The 17,582-nt window shown below is 43.9% G+C and overlaps 1 protein-coding gene across 1 annotated transcript in view; it reads left to right on the top strand.

The window, feature by feature from the left end:
* LCT (lactase) overlaps nt 1–17,582 on the top strand; it is a 52,601-nt gene that overhangs the window by 9,852 nt on the left and 25,167 nt on the right. The window contains 4 exon segments of the mRNA XM_037523285.2: nt 4,578–4,657; nt 7,194–7,277; nt 11,307–11,397; nt 13,293–13,371. Of these exon segments, the coding sequence (XP_037379182.2) occupies nt 4,578–4,657; nt 7,194–7,277; nt 11,307–11,397; nt 13,293–13,371 (334 nt within the window).

The raw sequence follows: 17,582 nt of genomic DNA, 5'->3' as shown, positions 1-17,582 counted from the left end.
TGGCTAGGACCAAACTCAGACCATAGTAGTGGTAGCACTGAGACTTAACCCCTAAAGCCACCAGGGAGGCTCCCCCGCCACAAAAGTTTCAAATTTTAAAAAAGAAATTCTTAATAATTGAATATGTCTTTTACATATATATATATTATAATTATATATGTAATTATAGAAAAGCTTTCTTTTAGCAAATAAAGCACATTCACCATATTTTAAAAACATGTTGAAGACATAAATTCCCATTTACTGCAAATTAGAATATAAACAATATGAAATGGAGTTTCATAAGAATTTTTTTGTCAGAATATAGTGAAATGCGTGGATCTTAATTTTAGTTTGATTTGTTCTGATAGAAATATATCTATGTAATCCATCCCTTTATCTAGATACAAGACATTAGCCAATACTTTAGAAAATTTCCTTCCAGATCAATTATGCCCCTTCTTAATTTAATCCCCACCCCTCCCCCTGCCTAATGAGGGGCATAAACTTACACAGTACCTTTCTACATCGAATTCTCAACCCGCAGAAAATAACAAGTTTGAGTTCTATACACATGAATACCTCGCCTTAACCATATCCAGCAAACATTGCAAGATAAATTATCTTAAATCAGAATAAATACCCCTGTCCTTTCAGCCCCAAAGAAAATGTGAACTGCAAGCTTAGAGTGAAGAGAATCTAGTTTTGAGTAATTTTCATTTTACATTATTTTTTAAAAAAATTTATTTTTTTATGCATGCAAGAACTGGGGTAAAGGCCAGAGGTGTGGGAGGAGGGGTGAGAGGATTCAGCAGAGACAGAGTGGGGAGCAGAACAGGCAATCTACTGAGACACACTGCTGAGAACATATTTCTGTGTGTTTGCCCTGATGTGATGATAAACTGACCCATAAATATCTATGGAACATGAAATAGATATGTCAGGCACAATCATTGAGTAACTAGAAAACAACTTTTATATCTTATCAAACAAGTACTAAATATCTCTTCTTGATATTCCCTGCTCAGAGGATTTCAAAGTTCCATTGTGTTTATCAAAATAATCACTTTCAGAGTGATTATTAGTGGTGGTTTCATGGTGTGGGGAGAGCCTCCTGTCTGGGATTTGGTTGAAAGAGGTGGTCATTTAGTCTTTTTATTTTTCTGGTAATTTAAAAATTATTTTCTTTAACTCCCTCTCCAGTTTTACCCTATTAAGAAAACTATAAAGCGAGTGGGGTTTTTTTCTGAATATGAAATGCCATCACCAAAAAATTTCTGTAAAACAATGACTATACAGGTCCCATGAACAGCTTTTATACCTGACATAAGTCATAGTACAACTTTTAACATTATTTTTGTAACTAGAAATTTGTTTAAAATCAGAGCCATGAAGAAACTGATTTGGTAGCTAGCTTGTTTGAATATTTGCATGGTAGATTGTGGAGTCAGTGTATTCACAAATGCCAGAAGAAATTAGAGAGGATTCTCTTTCATAAGCAGGTGCAAGTGGGTAAGAATTAGGCAGGTATAGAGTAAATGATTGTCTGGCTTTTCTGCCCTCCTGCCATTAGGATTGATGATGGATCCCTGTGGTCCTGAATACATGCCTGATGGCGGGCACCTGGAGTAGGGTGTGGGCATACAGAGGTGGGTTCACCTGGGATGAGATGGGCCTTATAAGCGCAGCGTCACAGAACGGAGAACAAGCAAGAGACCGGAAGAAACCCAGCAGAGAAGCAGAGGCCACGAGAGAACGCCGGAGAGCCCAGAAAGAGTGAAGATTGGCTGGAGGACACCTAGCCTCCCAGCCCCCTGGCACCCCTGTCTGCTGTGTACTTGGTAAATCCCAATAAAAACCCCAAAAGCCACTGAGGGCTCCAGGACTCTCCGCCTTCACCCATCTGCATAGGGTCATAGAAAACCTGCTTTGTGCCCTTCCTGCCTCTACAGGAGGGCAGTGCAGGCTGACAGACGATGCTTGTGGTTCCTGATGTTGTTGTAGAAACCATCAATCAAAGTTTGATCAAGAAAAGAAGCTGAGCTCAGGTGAAGCTGCGGCAGTGTCAACCAGAACTACTCAAACTATGATCCTGGAAGCAGCATCACCTGGAAACTCGAAAGAAATGCAAATTTGTGGCCCCCACCCTGGGATGGGGAATTTGGGCATCAAGCTCAGGAATCTGTTTAACAAGCTCTCCAAGTGATTGTTATATACCTTAAATGTTGAAATGCAGGACTGTAAATAGAGACAGACTCTCTTTTCGAAAAACTCCAAAGATGGTTGCTGAAGCTGAACTGAACTTTGAATGAGAAGTCAAGCTAGAAATAAAAGGAATTAAAACAATATCAGCAACAGATAATTGAGGTGAAGCTATGAGGACAATAAGCTCTGAGTGAAAAGACACAGGGGAACCGTAACAAGACTCAGAAGTTTTACTAATGTTGAGCTTCTCTATCTAGCATTGTGTTTATGCTTGTCTTAGAAGAGAGCAAGATCTAACACTCTATTTTGATGTAGAGAATGAACTTTTATATAAATGGGGTCTGTCCCCTACTGAGTGGAACCTGAAACTCTGAAGAGTCAAACAGAAGTAAGTAACAGATACTATTGTACATAAACTTATTAAGCTTATGCTATTAACATGGAGTATATAATTAGAATAAGTTTAAGCGACTGAAGAATAGGCTTCCCCAAGATGTTTGGAAGAGGTCTTCCCAGATTTTGTCACTTTGGCTTGGGGATTATTTCAAGATGAGGTGTCCTGCAGACTCAAAGAACTTTTAACTACCCCCTTATCTACCTAGAAGAATGAAAATTGGGGTCTTATACAGGATTTGGGTTGTTACTAGAAATAGGCTATTCGGATAGGACATCTCATTACAGATCTGTGGGGTAAGTGAATCACCTGTGGTCTTGATCCTGTTTGATGCAGAAGGCGCTTGGGAATGTGGTCGTGGAGCTTGTGTGCCTGATTGTGGAGCATGGGTGTGCATGCATGCGTAAGTGCACACCTGAGCCTAGAGGGCAGGGATACAAGGGCAGTGTCATGCAGAGACGGGAGGATGGCTACGAGGGAGGTCAGTGGAGAGATGAGCTGAGCCGGCATGGTAAAGGTCATGGGCAGGCAGGAAGCTGCTGCCCTGCAGAAGGAGAGAGTTGGTGAAAAGAAGCACCTGCATAGTCACAGGTGGGCAGATGGACTGCTGCCCTGTGCCAGTGCAGAGACTGCCCTGATAAAAGTCTTTTTGGGAGGGGTCACTCCTTTGTGGAATGGCCTGTTTGTTGCTGATTTTGGATAACAAGGAGACTCTGGACCCACCACACATTCCAGGATAGGGATGGAGATGCTAGGATGGGCTGAAACTCTTTATCTTTACCCTCAGTTCTGTGCTCTGGACACTCCCTACAGGTCTGATATCTGCTTGGGCCTTATGCCTTGTGATAAGGCACTGGAGCCTAAGGATCTTGATTTCTACAGCTAGGTTAATGGTCACGTTAATCCCCTCTACCCCCACCTCCTTGTGTGAGTCAGGTTTTAGTGTGATGCCTCTTTTAGGTTTTCTAGACTTTCCTCCATCACTTCCTTTTCCCCACAATGCACAGTGATGTTGAACTGATGTTTGTACAGTGAATAAGTACCAATAACAGCTCCTTGAGAGACCCCTACCTTTAAAAAGAAGGTGGGGAAGACATTTTCTCCTTAACACCTTTTACATTGCTGGAGCAGGTTGGGTCATTGTTTTAATTATTTTTTTTAAGATTTATTTATTTATGCATAAAGAGCTGAGGTATAGGCCAGAGGTGTGGGGGGTGAGAGGATTCACCAGAGACAGAATAGGGAACAGAACAGGCAGACTGACTGAAATACACTGCTGAGGGGAGCAGCAGGCAAGTCAGGAGAGGTCTGCTGCACCATGTGGGTAGCTCCCTGGCCAGGGATCAAACTCATGCTGCAGAGGCTGCAGACAGCTTCATAGGTTGTGTCTTAACCCTTTGCACCACCAGGGAGGCCCCCACTGCTTTAATTCTTCTAAAAGTCTTGGATAGTGTCTTGCATTTCAGAGATTCAATTTATAGGAAACAGTCTCTAAAGGGACTTTTTAAAAAAAGTCATTTTGCTTTCTAGAATCCTCAACTAGGGTAAAGTCATGAGTGATTTCTTTAGAAATTCCTTTTTAAAGTCAGTGAGCTATGTGGGGCCTCCCTGGTGGTGCAAGAGGTTAAGTGTCAGCACTATGAGGCTACCCACAGCCACTGCAATGTGAGTTCAATCCCCGGCCAGGGAGCTACCCACATGGCACAGCAGACCTCTCCTGACTCGCCCACTGCTCCCCTCAGCAGTATATTTCACTCATTCTGCCTTTTCTGCTCCCCACTCTGTCTTTGGTGACTCCTCTCACCCCCCACCCCAATACCTCTGGCTTTACCCCAGTTCTTGTATGCATAAATAATTAAATCTTTAAAGAAAAATAAAGTCAGTGAGCTCTGAATAGAAAGGACAATAGGCAATGAAATCCCCAAGCTGCTTCCTCCGCCACAGCCTCCTGGCTTGCTCACATGCTCCATTGCTTAACCTTTCCTTTGGTTGGTTTCAGGTGGAAAACTGTCTGTGGTCCTACATGCTGAAGCCCTCTCAGAGGTCCTGCTAGAACCATCCACGTCTGCACTTGCCAAGGTGATGACAACCCAAAGAAACAGCTTTTGTAACATCTGAGGAAAGTTGTGGTTTTAATTTTAAAAATGAGAACTTTTTGTCTTTTGGCTTGACATTTTTATAATTGCCTCTTCTGAGTGGTATTCTTTCTCTAGATTCATAATTACTCTAAAAACAAAATCTCATTTGTTGCAACTCCAGCTATTGTTTGGTCAAGTGTCGGCTTTTTCCCATACAATCAAATGCCTGTTTGCTCTGAATTTAAGAGTCCAAAAACAGCTTATTGGAATAGAGCATAAAAAGTTTGGTTTTTTTTTTCAAATAATGTTCTCTCTAGAGTACCCATCCTGGCTTACAACTCCTCTAAGCACAACTTTTAAGCTGTAATTTTAATAAGAATTATTGAAACATCTATAAGTAAACAGCTTTGACCCTTGTAATGTTGGTTGCTAGGCGGTGTAGAAAAACATCAGAAAAAGCAAATTTTATAGTCTGTGCTGTGATGGAGGCCCCATAAGTCATGGTTCATGTCTTCAGAATGACCAGCTCAAGAACTTAAAACTCATAAGGGATAAGGTTCTGAGTAATCAGATCGGGACTAATTATATGGCAAGAGTGCCATCTAAATTAATTTATAAGGGGCAATAATTGCTATCAGGTATGAACTCAGGCGACCAAAGTGCTGATCAGAAAAGTGCTTGTTGAGCAATAGATAGCCTTTGAACAGGTATCTTTGCCCTTATCTGTGCCCTGGCTCATCTTCCAAAAGCAACTTTGGTCACTTTCCTGCTGGGAAACTATACTGCCCTGAACTGGAACAGATTCCTAGGGCCTGCGACTGGTGCTCTAATTTGGGGGAGTGCTCCCCTACTTTCTCCCTCCCCCTCTCCCCCTCTCCCTCCCCACCTGTTTTTCCCAGTCTGTATGCTGTGCTTTCTTACTGCTCCCCTACATTCCATACTTGATGCCTTTCCTGTCCTTGTCTTCCCCAAATTACTTCCAACAAAATTCTCCCATTTTTAACACCCACATGAATGTGCTGTCCACCAGGAGGCCTTGCTTAATAATATTCCTTTGCTTAGCTGATGTATTCTCTCTACTTGGATCCCTTAACCTTTCAGTTAGACAGTCCCTAAGCTTTGGTGTATATCAGAATCACTTGGGGAGCCAGCAAAGCACTCAGAGGTCAAGGCTTAATGTGGAGGGATAGCCCTGGACTTCCCAGTTTACCCCAGTCCCCACGTGACTAGTCCCCATGAGGTTTGAGAACCACTGATGTGGATTTTTCTCACAGCACTTCTGATTTCATACTAACACTCTCCATTAGGTTGTAAACTTCTACACTATTATCTTTAGTTATTCTTGAAATAAAAAAGAAACCTTTATTTTCAACAAAGCTGCCTCGAAGAGCTGGTTTGCTGGCCCGCCAGAGACTCTCACCACACGCAGCACCAAAATATCTATGTAGAAAGTTTTGGGGTTTTTTTGGTTATTCTTGAAAACTATTATCTTTTAATGTGAAATTTCACCCACTTTTCCCAACACAGTGACTTTTGGGTGTAGGAGCACAAAGAGTGTGTGCTGCAAGGGACTGACAAACCAAAGCAAAAGCTGAGGGGGTGGGTGGGTAAAGGTTAAAGAGGTACTTGCCAAAGTGGAGTACCTTTGTGGAATGTTTGGTAGACAGTGAGGACAGCTTGATAAAGCCAAGGGACCCAGTAGTGAGTCAGTAGCAAAGAGTACTTGGTTGCCACCAGATCCCATTAAATATGGTTTTTGTCCTGAGGGAACAGTTGGTAGTTTAGTCATGATAGGATAGAAATGGAGCAGTCAGCCAGGTTTGTTGAGAGAAGTAAACAAACTATTATCACAATGGTATCTTGTGCTTAGACTCTCAGAGTTCCAGATCACAGAGCACATGTAGGCCAGACACAGGAGGGGAGTCCTTAATTGGAGCATGGATGGGGATGTCAAAGTCTGCAACCATAACAGCTGTGTTACAGAATAATAGAATTGGTCAGTAAGGGGCCAACTGTGGTGGACTTTGGCCTCTTACTTGAAAGTCAGTGATGATAGCTTACAACAAAAACAAAATGCTGAATGAACTCCACTGGGGTCAACAGAGATAACTGTGGGGTCCAATAATGACTGAGGGCTCCTCTGCTGCCATCCTAGTAAAGTGAGAGGTTGAGGAGAGTGCTGCTGGGGCAGTTCTGACCTCTGACTTCCTTCTCAGTACTCACCTGCTTGGTGGGAACCCACCATTTCTGGCATACAGTGGAACTTTCACTCATTCATTTAGTCACATGCATTTATTGAATACTTATTGTCTGCCAAGCACTTTGCTGGATACAGATTATGTATTTCCAACCAGAAGGCACACCCCACATACATGTCTCATTCAATCACCTGTTTCTCCTCTACCTGCTTTTCCTTTGGAAAATCCATCTTTGGAATATTCGGTTTAATAATAGGGGGAGAAACAAAAGAGAATACTTCTGAGTAGCTCTTTGCCTTGAAATTGCTTCTGCTCTAATGACTGTTTACTTATTTCTAGGATGCGGTCGATTTCCTCTCTCTTGATTTATCTTATGAATGCCGAAGTGAGGCGAGTTTATCAGAGAAGCTGAGTAAACTGCAGGTAATTTGAACTACTTATATTGATGCTGAATGCTGAAGGTTCCTGAGAGCATATTAGATACTTATAGCTTTGGCTAATGTATAAATTGCACTTCCACCAACAGTCAGCAGACCTGCCAGGTTGCATCTGTGGATGTTTCCATTCAAAACACAAGAGAACAGCAGGAGGCTAGGATAATGAGGGTTAGCTTGTTAAGTTACATACATGGGTCTTTGCTCTTTTGTGTACAGATCTACTGAGAATCAAAATTTCAGTGTTAACTTCTGAGTTTTGAGAAGACATTTCATGGTTGGTGGTGATGGGTAAATAATACTGGGAATGTACTTAATCCCACTGAACTATACAGTTAGAAGTAGCTAACATAGCAAATTTGAGCCAGATCTATTAAATAAGATCCCATCTATCAGGTCCTTTTAATTTCAGACCCCTTCTTCCTGTCCCTGGTATTGTTTTGCTCAAGTCTAGTGATTCTGATTCCATAGAGAAAGTGTGTTAGGTGTCTTCTACCCAACTGTTAGCTTTCTCTCATATGCTTAGTCATTGATGTGCAAATTGCTTATTTTCCTATAATCCTTGGCATTCCTCCATCTCCTGGCAGGCATAACTGATTATATACACAGTGGTTGCTCTCCAGACCTCCCTAGCACTAGTCCTATACTTGTATATGAAGAGCTGCCTTTGTTCCAGTCTCTCAGAGGCCTGGCCACCCATGCCTTATTCCTACCTTTGCAGGTTTCGGCACAAAGCCCTTTCCCTCTACTTTTGGTTCTCTTCCTCCAAGGATGGCAGGTAGAGCAGCTGGTAGTGTCTGCCTCCTGATAATGAAATCTACCATCTCCACCAAGGAGGATGGGTTGAAGGAATTACCCATTTAAAGACCAAATTCACTGGTGCCAAACCATCATTGCTGCAGCCAGCTAGGTGGGTCCTCCAGTTTACCCAAGGAAGGAGGCTTGAAGTGTTCACATTAGCATCAGTTCTGATGTGTATGTTAGACACTTAAGAGCCCCGTGTCTCTGTGTTTCCAGGTGATCCATGTTATGTTGCTGGTTTTTTTTAAAGATTTATTTATTTATGCATGCAAGAGCTGGGATACAGGCCAGAGATGCAGGGGATGAGAGGATTCACCAGAGACAGAGTGGGGAACGGAACAGGCAGTCTGAGTGAAATACACTGCTGAGGGGAGCAGTGGGAGAGACAGGAGAGGTCTGCTTCACCATGTGGGTTGCTCCCTGGCCGGCTGGGGTTCAGATTCTGCAGATTGCTTCATAGTGCGGTGCTTAACCCCCTGTGCCGTCAGGGAGGCCCATATACTACTGTTTTTGTCACTACAAATAATATGATCTAATTAAAGGAAGCAGATGCATTCACAAGACATTTGAGTAAAAGCCACTACAAATTTAGTTCCTGCTCTATATCTGTACCAGGCACTGTGTAGAACCCTTGGTCGTCACATTATCTTTGCCCCTCACAGCACAATCCATGACTTAATGAAATCTGACCAAAGTCAGACACCTGGATAGTGAGTGTCAGAATTGGGATTGGAAGCAAGGCTGCCTCTCCAAGGCAAAAATAAGTCCTAGGTTTTTGAGGCATTTTAACAAGGGTGGCATTTTTGAAAATCCCATGTGATTTTAGTTGTTTGTATAAGCTTTCTCACCCAAGTCCGAACTTGCTTGTGACCCACAGCTTTTACTTGTGGATTTGCTGTCAAAATTTCTGGGTTTTAAATAACACTATAGTGCCTTGAAGTCCTGCTGGTGGGTGTTATAACTAAATGTGCCTTTTGTCTTCCTCAAAGAATTAAACCATAGCTTCTTGCTAAACTAATGGGTTCAGATACCATTGGCATTTTAAAACTGTCTAAGCTAGATATCCCTAGCACGGTGACTCGATTTTTGCTTGAGGATGTGCATTACGGCTCTTCCCCTATTACATCATATTCAGGAAGACCTGTGTCTGGATGGGAACTATAAATCCTCAATCTGTAGCCATTTAGCCAAAGAGTAAGCCCTTCCTGCACAAACACAACCATTTATTACACCCTATAATAATTTTTTATTTCCTTAGGTAGGAATTGTATTCTAGGTGTTGCACTTAACAGCTTACATGCAACTCTAAAAATTCAGCATGAACAGTCCAGTCACACAGCAGTGAAAACTGAGCTGGAACAGAAACTGCCCTTCTTGGTAGCACACCCACATAGTTAACACCTAGGACAGGAAGAACCGCTGAGCTTCCCCCAAGAAGGAGGACTGACTTCTTTCCACAGGAACCCGAGTTGAGCTGCCCATAGCTTCTTTCGTACCTGCCGTCCCTCCTTATCCCAGGTCCCCCACTCACCTCTTTTTTTTTTTAAGATTAAATTATTTTTTTATTTAAACAATTGCTGGGGTACAGACCAGAGGTGCGGGAGGGTGAGAGGACTCACCAGAGACAGAGCAGGCAGCAGAACAGGCAGACGGACCAATGATCCTGCTGAAGGGAGCAGCGGATGAGACAGGAGGGGTCTGCCATGTCATGTGGGTATCTCCCCAGCCAGCTGGGATCGAACCCACACTGCAGAAGCTGTGGACAGCTTCACAGCGCTGCACTCAACCTGCTGCGCCACTGGGGAAGCCCCCCCCCCACTCACCTCTTGAAGGGATCTTTCCCTTCAGCTGTGAGGAAAGCACTTGAAGACAGGGCAGGGAGGCACTGTTCACACAGGGAATTGGCCACTTAGTGAAAGGCAGGACATCCAAGGTCAGAGGCTCTTCTGGCATGCCAATCCTGTGCTGTCACGGGCCACCCACACTATGTGTGGATCTTTCAGGAAGGAGCATTCTCTTGGTTCCCTGAAAGTGCCACTCTGGGTGGCTTGACTGACTTCTGTTGATTCAGTGCAGGGAAAGGACAATCTCAGCTCCACTGCTGAGACTGAGTGACTTACTCGGCTTCTTGGAAGCTGAAGGCACCTCATCTAGTAAGGAGGAACATCGTGACATTGTTATAGGCAACTGAATAAATAAAGAATGGCCTGCCTCCTTTATAAGTCGTTGCTCTTGGTATTGGTATCTCCCAGTGACCTTTAAGCCCTCCCACGAGGAAAAAGTTGGTGTGAAAAATGATCAAATCCGTTCTCCCCAAAGAAGGTAATTTTGAAGTCACATCATACAACAGATCAATGTAGAGATTTTGACAATGAAATAGCTAGAATTGGAAGGGGGAAATTATACCTGCTCTGGTTTTAATGAAAACAACTCATTTAAACTTTTTATTATGGGATATGTCAAATATATCCAAAGGTAGAAAGAAAAGCATAATGTAACTCTATAAAACCATCCTCAGCTTCAAAAACTATCAGCTCATGGCTGATTGTGTTTCATCCATATGCTGTCTTTCCCCTCCCAAACCAGATTACTTTGAAACAAACTCCAAACATCCATAAACATCATGATGGTAACACCTTGATGAAGCTGCTTGTAGTAACACATTCCCTTGACATGAAGTTCCTGGTCTTAACACAGTGCCTGGTTATATAGCAGGTGCCTCTAGCCTCAGGTGGAGGTATAGGTGAACCTGTCTCTAGCTGGAGTTTAAAGGGAGGGTGACTTATGTTATGCAGAAATTCAGTTCTCTTTGTTTACTGAGATAATGAGAGGTTATTTCCTAAGTCAGTCAGTGTTTGTAGCTTCTCGAAAGTCTGTTATCAAAATACTTATTCTAGACTGGCCTCCCCTGGTGGCTCAGCGGTTGAGCGCTGGGCTGCGAAGCTGCCCTCAGCCTCTGCAGCGCCAGTTCAATCCCTGGCCAACGGCAAGGGTCCCACATGGCAGGCAGACCTCTCCTGCCGCCTGCTGCTCCCCTCAGCAGTGTACTTTGGTCCTTCTGCCTGTTCTGCTCCCTGCTCTGGCTCTGATGAATTCTCTCACCCTCCCACACTTCTGACTGTACCCAGTGCTTGTATAAATAAATAAATAAATAATAATTTAAAAAATACTTATTCTAGACAACTTCCGCTCACTTGCTGATGTTTATCTTTTTCAGACTGTTGAACCAAAAGTGAAAATTTTCATCTTCAACCTCAAACTGAAGGACTGCCCCTCCACCAGGAACAACATAGCCAGTCTTTTCAAAGGTGAGTGGACCATTGATAGAGAGGTTTAGTGATGTTTGTTACACTGACTTGGGGGGGTGGCAGTGTGAAAAGTTCCAAGGGGAGGAGGGATTAGAGGACTATTGTCTTGAGAGCCCTCCCCTCAGGATAGGTTCAGTGTGTCTCTTTTTTAAAGATTGATTGATTTTTTTTTTTTTTCTACAAGAGCGGGGATACAGGCCAGAGGCGTGGGAGGGTAAGAGGATTCACCAGAGACAGGACGGGGAGCAGAACAGGCAGACTGACGAAATACACTGCTGAGGGGAGCAGTGGGTGAGACAGAAGAGGTCTGCCACGCCACGTGAGAATCTCCCTGACCAGCCGGGAATCAAACCTGCACTGCAAAGGCTGCAGACAGCTTCACAGTGCTGCACTCAACCTGCTGTGCCACCAGAGAGGCCTAGTTTCAGTGTATCTTGACTTCCCATTACTAACTAGTCTTTTAGTAGTTTTTGACTTACAAAGAGAAGACCTATACAAGGATGCTTCCATTTATGGAAATAAGGCCATCAGGCCTTAGATGTCAAGTGGACTGCTCCTGACTGCTTTCCACTACCTCTCCCTCCATAATCACTCATCTTTTTTTTTTTAAAGATTTATTTATTCATGCATACAAAAGCTGGGGTACAGGCCAGAGATGCAGGGGATGAGAGGATTCACCAGAGACAGAGTGGGGAACAGAACAGGCATACTGACTGAAATACACTGCTGAGAGGAGCAGCAGGTGAGACAGGAGCAGTCTGCCTCACCATGTAGGTTGCTCCCTGGCTGGCCAGTGATCGAACTCGTGCTGCAGAGGCTGCGAATTGCTTCATAGTGTGGTGCTTAACCCCTTGTGTCACCAGGGAGGCCCCAATAATCACTCATCTTTAGCAGAGTTGCTAATGACTGCAGGAAGGGGCCAATGACAAATTCCAGGATGAACTAATAATATTTAGTCCAGTCAGTTTGTGAGTTCAGATATGGGAAAAATCGGTAGTGCCCTTTGCCACAAGTGCACAGTGCTGAGCTGATATCATAGGTTTCCTGACTCATCCATAGATACCACTTACTAATAGTCACCCTCACCCACTGTGGTAGTATCAGATTTCTGTGCTTAAATTCTTTTTTTTTTTTTTTTAAGATTGATTGATTGATTTTATTTTATTTATTTATACAAGCACTGGGTACAGTCAGAAGCATGGGAGGGTGAGAGAATTCACCAGAGCAAGAGCAGGGAGCAGAGCAGGCAGAAGGACCGAAGTACACTGCTGAGGGGAGCAGCGGGCGGCAGGAGAGGTCTGCCTGCCACGTGGGACCCGCCTCCGGTGGCTGGGGAGCAGCCGGGGATCTAACCGGCGCTGCAGAGGACGCAGGCAGCTTTGCAACCCGGCGTTCAACCGCTGCGCCACGGGGGAGGCCCTCTGTGCTTAAATTCTATCCCTTTCTAAATGGCTAAAATGGTCAGTTTTATGTTTCTGTATAGTTTACTACCAAAAAAAAAATTAAAAACTCTACTTTGTGATGCTTATAAACCAATTGGTCTCAGCAGCAGCAGCATCACCTGGGAACTTGTTAGCCATTCACATCCTTAAGCCTATACTGATATAATGGATCAGAGATTCTGGGGTAGGCCCAGATATTTGTGTGTTGAACAAGCTCTGCAGGTGATCTGATGCATGCAGAAATCTGAGAACCTCTGCTCTAAGGCATAAGTGGGCAGAAATCACTTCTGACCTCCTTAAATCCTTAGCCCATGGTATTTTCTGGTGGCAGGAGGTGGGAAGGAAAAAAGGGATGTGGAAGGCTGTATAAGGTGAGAAAAACTATTGATTGCAGTTGCGCATTTTGTTGGTTGGGTTTCAGGTAGATTATTTATTTAACGTCTTCTCTTACAGCCGCATATAAAGACCAAGTGCTCATCATTGGCCTTGATATCAGTACATTCTTGAGCTGTTCATCAAGTTCCCAAAAAAGGTAATGTTACGTTTCCTATTGAACTATCAAAAGCTGTTATTTTCGGAGTATTCTTTCACATGTATTATTTCCTGGGAGTGTTGTCATTCACCTTTGCAGTCAGTGAATTTATTGTGGTCATTCCACAGATGAGAGATGAAAGCTCAGAGAGGGCAGCAGGGAGTAAGACTCGGCCCCATCAAGGTTTTGCATTCTCATCCATCATCTGCCACCTTGCAGCTTCCAAGTGCATCCACCTATAGCAGAGCTAGGATTTGAACCCCTGCTAGTTTAAGGCCTTGTTGGAGGCAGTATGCGTTTGTGGAAGAGCAGGCTAGATTAACAACAGATCTGGCCATACCACTGAATTTACATGATCTGAATAATAGGTGTGCTCTCTACCTCCATTTCCTCATGAGAAATGTGAAACAAGGGCCCTGTCAGGGAGCTGACCCACATGGTGCAGCAGACCTCTCCTGTCTTACCTGCTGCTCCCCTCAGCAGTGTATTTCGTCAGTCTGCCTGCTCTGTTCCCCGCTCTGTCTTTGGTGAATCCTCTCACCCTCCCACACATCTGGCCTGTACCCTGGTTCTTGTATAAATAAAATAAATCTTAAAAAAAAAGGAAAAAGGAAATGAGAAACATCTCCACAATGAGACAGCTGGGAGAAAGAGAAGAGCAACAATAGTTGAAATAGTTTCCTCATCAAAAGCCCAAACTTGGGTCTCCCTGGTGGTGCAAGGGGTTAAGATGCAACCTATGAAGCTATTCGCAGCTACTGCAGCACAAGTTCGATCCTTGGCCAGGGAGCTACCCACATGGCGCAGCTCCTGACTCAGCAGCTGCTCCCCTCAGCAGTGCATTTCAGTCAGTCTGCCTGTTCTGTTCCCCACTCTGTCTCTGGTGAGTCCTCTCACCTCCCACACCTCTGACCTGTACCCCAGTTCTTGTATGTGTAAGTAAATAAACCTTTAAAAAAAAGACCCCAAAATTACTCATCCCCTTGTGGATTAATGCCCAGCTAAACAGAAACCTAACTCTATTCTCAGGTCAAAGATTTTATTTTATTTATTTATGCATACAAGAACTGGGGTACAGGCCAGAAGTGCAGAGGGTAGGTGAAAGGATTCATCAGAGACAAGGTGGGGAACAGAACAGTGGAACCACTGAACTATACTGCTGAGGGGAGCATCAGGTGAGACAGGAGAGGCCTGCTGCGCCATGTGGGTCAGCTCCCTGCCTGGGGATAGCTTGATAGCACTGAGACTTTAAACCCTGTTCCACCAGGGAGGCCCCTCAGGTCAAAGGTTTTAATCTGTGGTGGAGTTGCAAATAATTTCTTACAAAGTTATTGAAGTACCAAAAATTGTAAATAACATACTTAAAATAAAAATTAGAACACATTTGAGGTTATATTAGTGGGCAGACTGAGGCATACCCTGGGACCCCAAACCTGTCTGCTCTAAATGGGCTCTGCCATCTACTGCATAAAGACAAAACATACTCTTAGTGTATAGATCTTTAATAGAAAAGAAGTTTAATACAATTAGTGTGCAATAGAGAAAGAGAAGAGCAACAGCAGTTGTAATAGTTTCCCCATGAAAAACCCAAAGTTACCCATCCCTTTGAGGGTTGATACCCAGCCAAACAGGGTTGGCCCAAAATGGGGCTACTGAGGCCTGAGAGCTTGCCACAGTCCAAGGCACCTTTTGGTGTGGACCTATAGGAAAGGGGCAGAAGGGGCCAGACAAGTCTGGAAGAAAAGGAGCAAAATCACAATACAAGATAAAGGCTGCCCTTGTCAGCATCCCGCCATGGATCTCTCACCCATATCTCTTTCAAGTGTCTCATGTCCCCCAAGTCCCTGGTGCGAGTGCAAGCCTACAAAAGCAAGTGCAGCTGCTTCTTCATATGTTTTCTGCTCCACATGCCTCTCTATTCCTTCTTAGCTTTCCCTCCCTGCTCAGCTCCACCTTCCTTAGGTGGGACAGGGAACCTAGAATCTTCCCTTTCTTTTTTCAAAAGATTTATTTTTATTTATGCATACAAGAACTTGTGTACAGGTCAGAGGTGCAGGAGGTGAGAGGATTCACCAGAGACAGAGTGGGGAGCAGAACAGGCGGATCCACTGAAATACACTGCTGAGGGAGCAGAGGGTAAGGCAGGAGAGGTCTGCTACACCATGTGGGTTAGCTCCCAGGCCAGGGATTGAACTCATGCCACAGTGACTAGCGGTAGCTTGATAGCACCTGCACCACCAGCGGGGCCCTAGAATCTCTCGTTTCTATGGAGATTACATTATTACTGTTATTCCCATAATGGCATCACCCATGGACTCCTATTCCCAAGTTTTTCTGAAGTAAGCAAGGAAAAGGTAGAGTGGAAACCATCATGGGGAATTTGCCAGAACTTCAGCTCTCCATGCGGGCGTGTTACACAGACAGAGGCTTCATGAACCTTGCATTAAGGAAGGACAAAGGCCAGATGCAATCATTTGGCTTCCCAGACTTCAGCTGCAGTTCACTTTATATTTCACCCTTGACATTTCTACTATAGCTTTGTCCAGTCCATAAATTTCAGTTGCCCTTGGACATGGAACTTTTCTCTCCTAGAGCTTGGCTGCCCTATCTCTGCCTGTTGTTGGATTCTCTCAAACCACATCAATTCAGCAATTCAGTTCAATAGGCTTCAAGCTGAGCTGCTGCCTTGTGCAGTCTTTGTACTGGGAATATGGACAGTGCAGTCAGCATGTAGATCAGGCTGTCCCCAGACCACACATGCAGACAGCTGAGGACTGCTAGACTGTCTTTACAATGACATTCAGAGTACCCAGAGAATTCAGTGATTATAAAACCATAAGATGACATATTAGGTCAGTCCCAAGGGCCTCTAACATCTTGACCTTGTGGTACCTTGCCTGTAGCAAAGGTCTGCAGCATTAAAATGATGGCTAGAGGCCTCACTCAAATGGACATTGATGGACAACTCCTCAGGTACAGGGCAGGTGAGGAGAGTTCCAAGAGGAATAGCAATTTTTTTCCCTACTTGAGAAATTTAGACCTCAGAGGGGTCCCCAAATGACTAACACCAGTGATACAAGCACTGCTTCCCAGAGGAGGGAGACATAGTGTGATGGGGAGTGCTCTGAGTCTGCTTGAAGTGTGTGTGGAGGCAGAAGTGGAGGGGTACCTGGAAGACTAGTCATGGATTGAGGCTTCCTGTGTTAAATCTCTCCCCAAGTTAAGCAGTGTCAGGACTTGAGTTCCAAGGCCAATACAGCAAGTTTTATTTAATGCAGGGGCTATTTCTTCATGGCCTCTCTTCCTTAAGCCAGAGCACAGTCAGGCTTGGGAGGTTTGGGTCATTAGCGGAGGCAACTGGTACCCTTTCTGATTGTACTCCAGAATCGTGTATGTGTTTTAGATAATCCTCAGCTTTAAATTATTTCGCCTCACCACTCCTAGAACAGATACAAGAGGGTTGCTGTTTCCTAAAACAGGAGGTACTTAATGTTGGGAGGCCCCTCTGCAATGTGCCTGTCACTTCTACCAGTTCTGTACTCTGAGCCAACCGAGTGTAAGTGTGATTCCCTCACCACATGAGGGCCCTATGACTGTGAGATCCGCTCCTTTTTTTTCCCCAGTGTGTTCTCTTCTCCAGACACACTCTGCTGCCAACCCTTCCTCAAGCTTGCCCTCTGCTGGTGTAACTGCTGCACTCTGTGGTACAGAGCTTTCCAGCCTGCAGGGCATGACTCAGATTAAGAAATCAAGTTAGAGTTTGATTTGGAATGTCAGAAAACCAACATCGTTCTGAAAACTAGGAAAGAAACTAAACTAGACTATAATAGAAAATGTCGGACTTCATTATATATTAAGGATAGTATTTTGATTTATTTTGATACATTTATTTCCTATTTATTTCTGAAATAATGGAACACAAAAATACATATGGGTACATTAATGTCTGCATATTTATACACATACAGGATCATCTGTGTTAAAAGCGGGCTTCTACTACTTGTAAGCTATGTGATCAAAGAAAAGTTCCAATTAAAAAAAAAACGGGATATGAGTTGATATACATAAAAATGTCTAGAGAGGAACAGGTTAGAGTCAGTATAAACATGAGAAATCCTAACTCTTTTTTCTGTCATCTTTAACATGGCCCAGGATGGAAGCTTGAGCTTCTGCCATTATGTCATAATCCAGGCAGCATGAAGAACGGAGGT

This window comes from Talpa occidentalis, unplaced genomic scaffold, assembly GCF_014898055.3.
Source record: "Talpa occidentalis isolate TD23 unplaced genomic scaffold, MPIMG_talOcc4v2.1 talOcc4.3, whole genome shotgun sequence".
In the NCBI taxonomy this organism is placed as follows: domain Eukaryota; kingdom Metazoa; phylum Chordata; class Mammalia; order Eulipotyphla; family Talpidae; genus Talpa; species Talpa occidentalis.
Note: the sequence above shows the minus strand (reverse complement) of the source record. Positions and strands in the feature narration are given on the sequence as shown.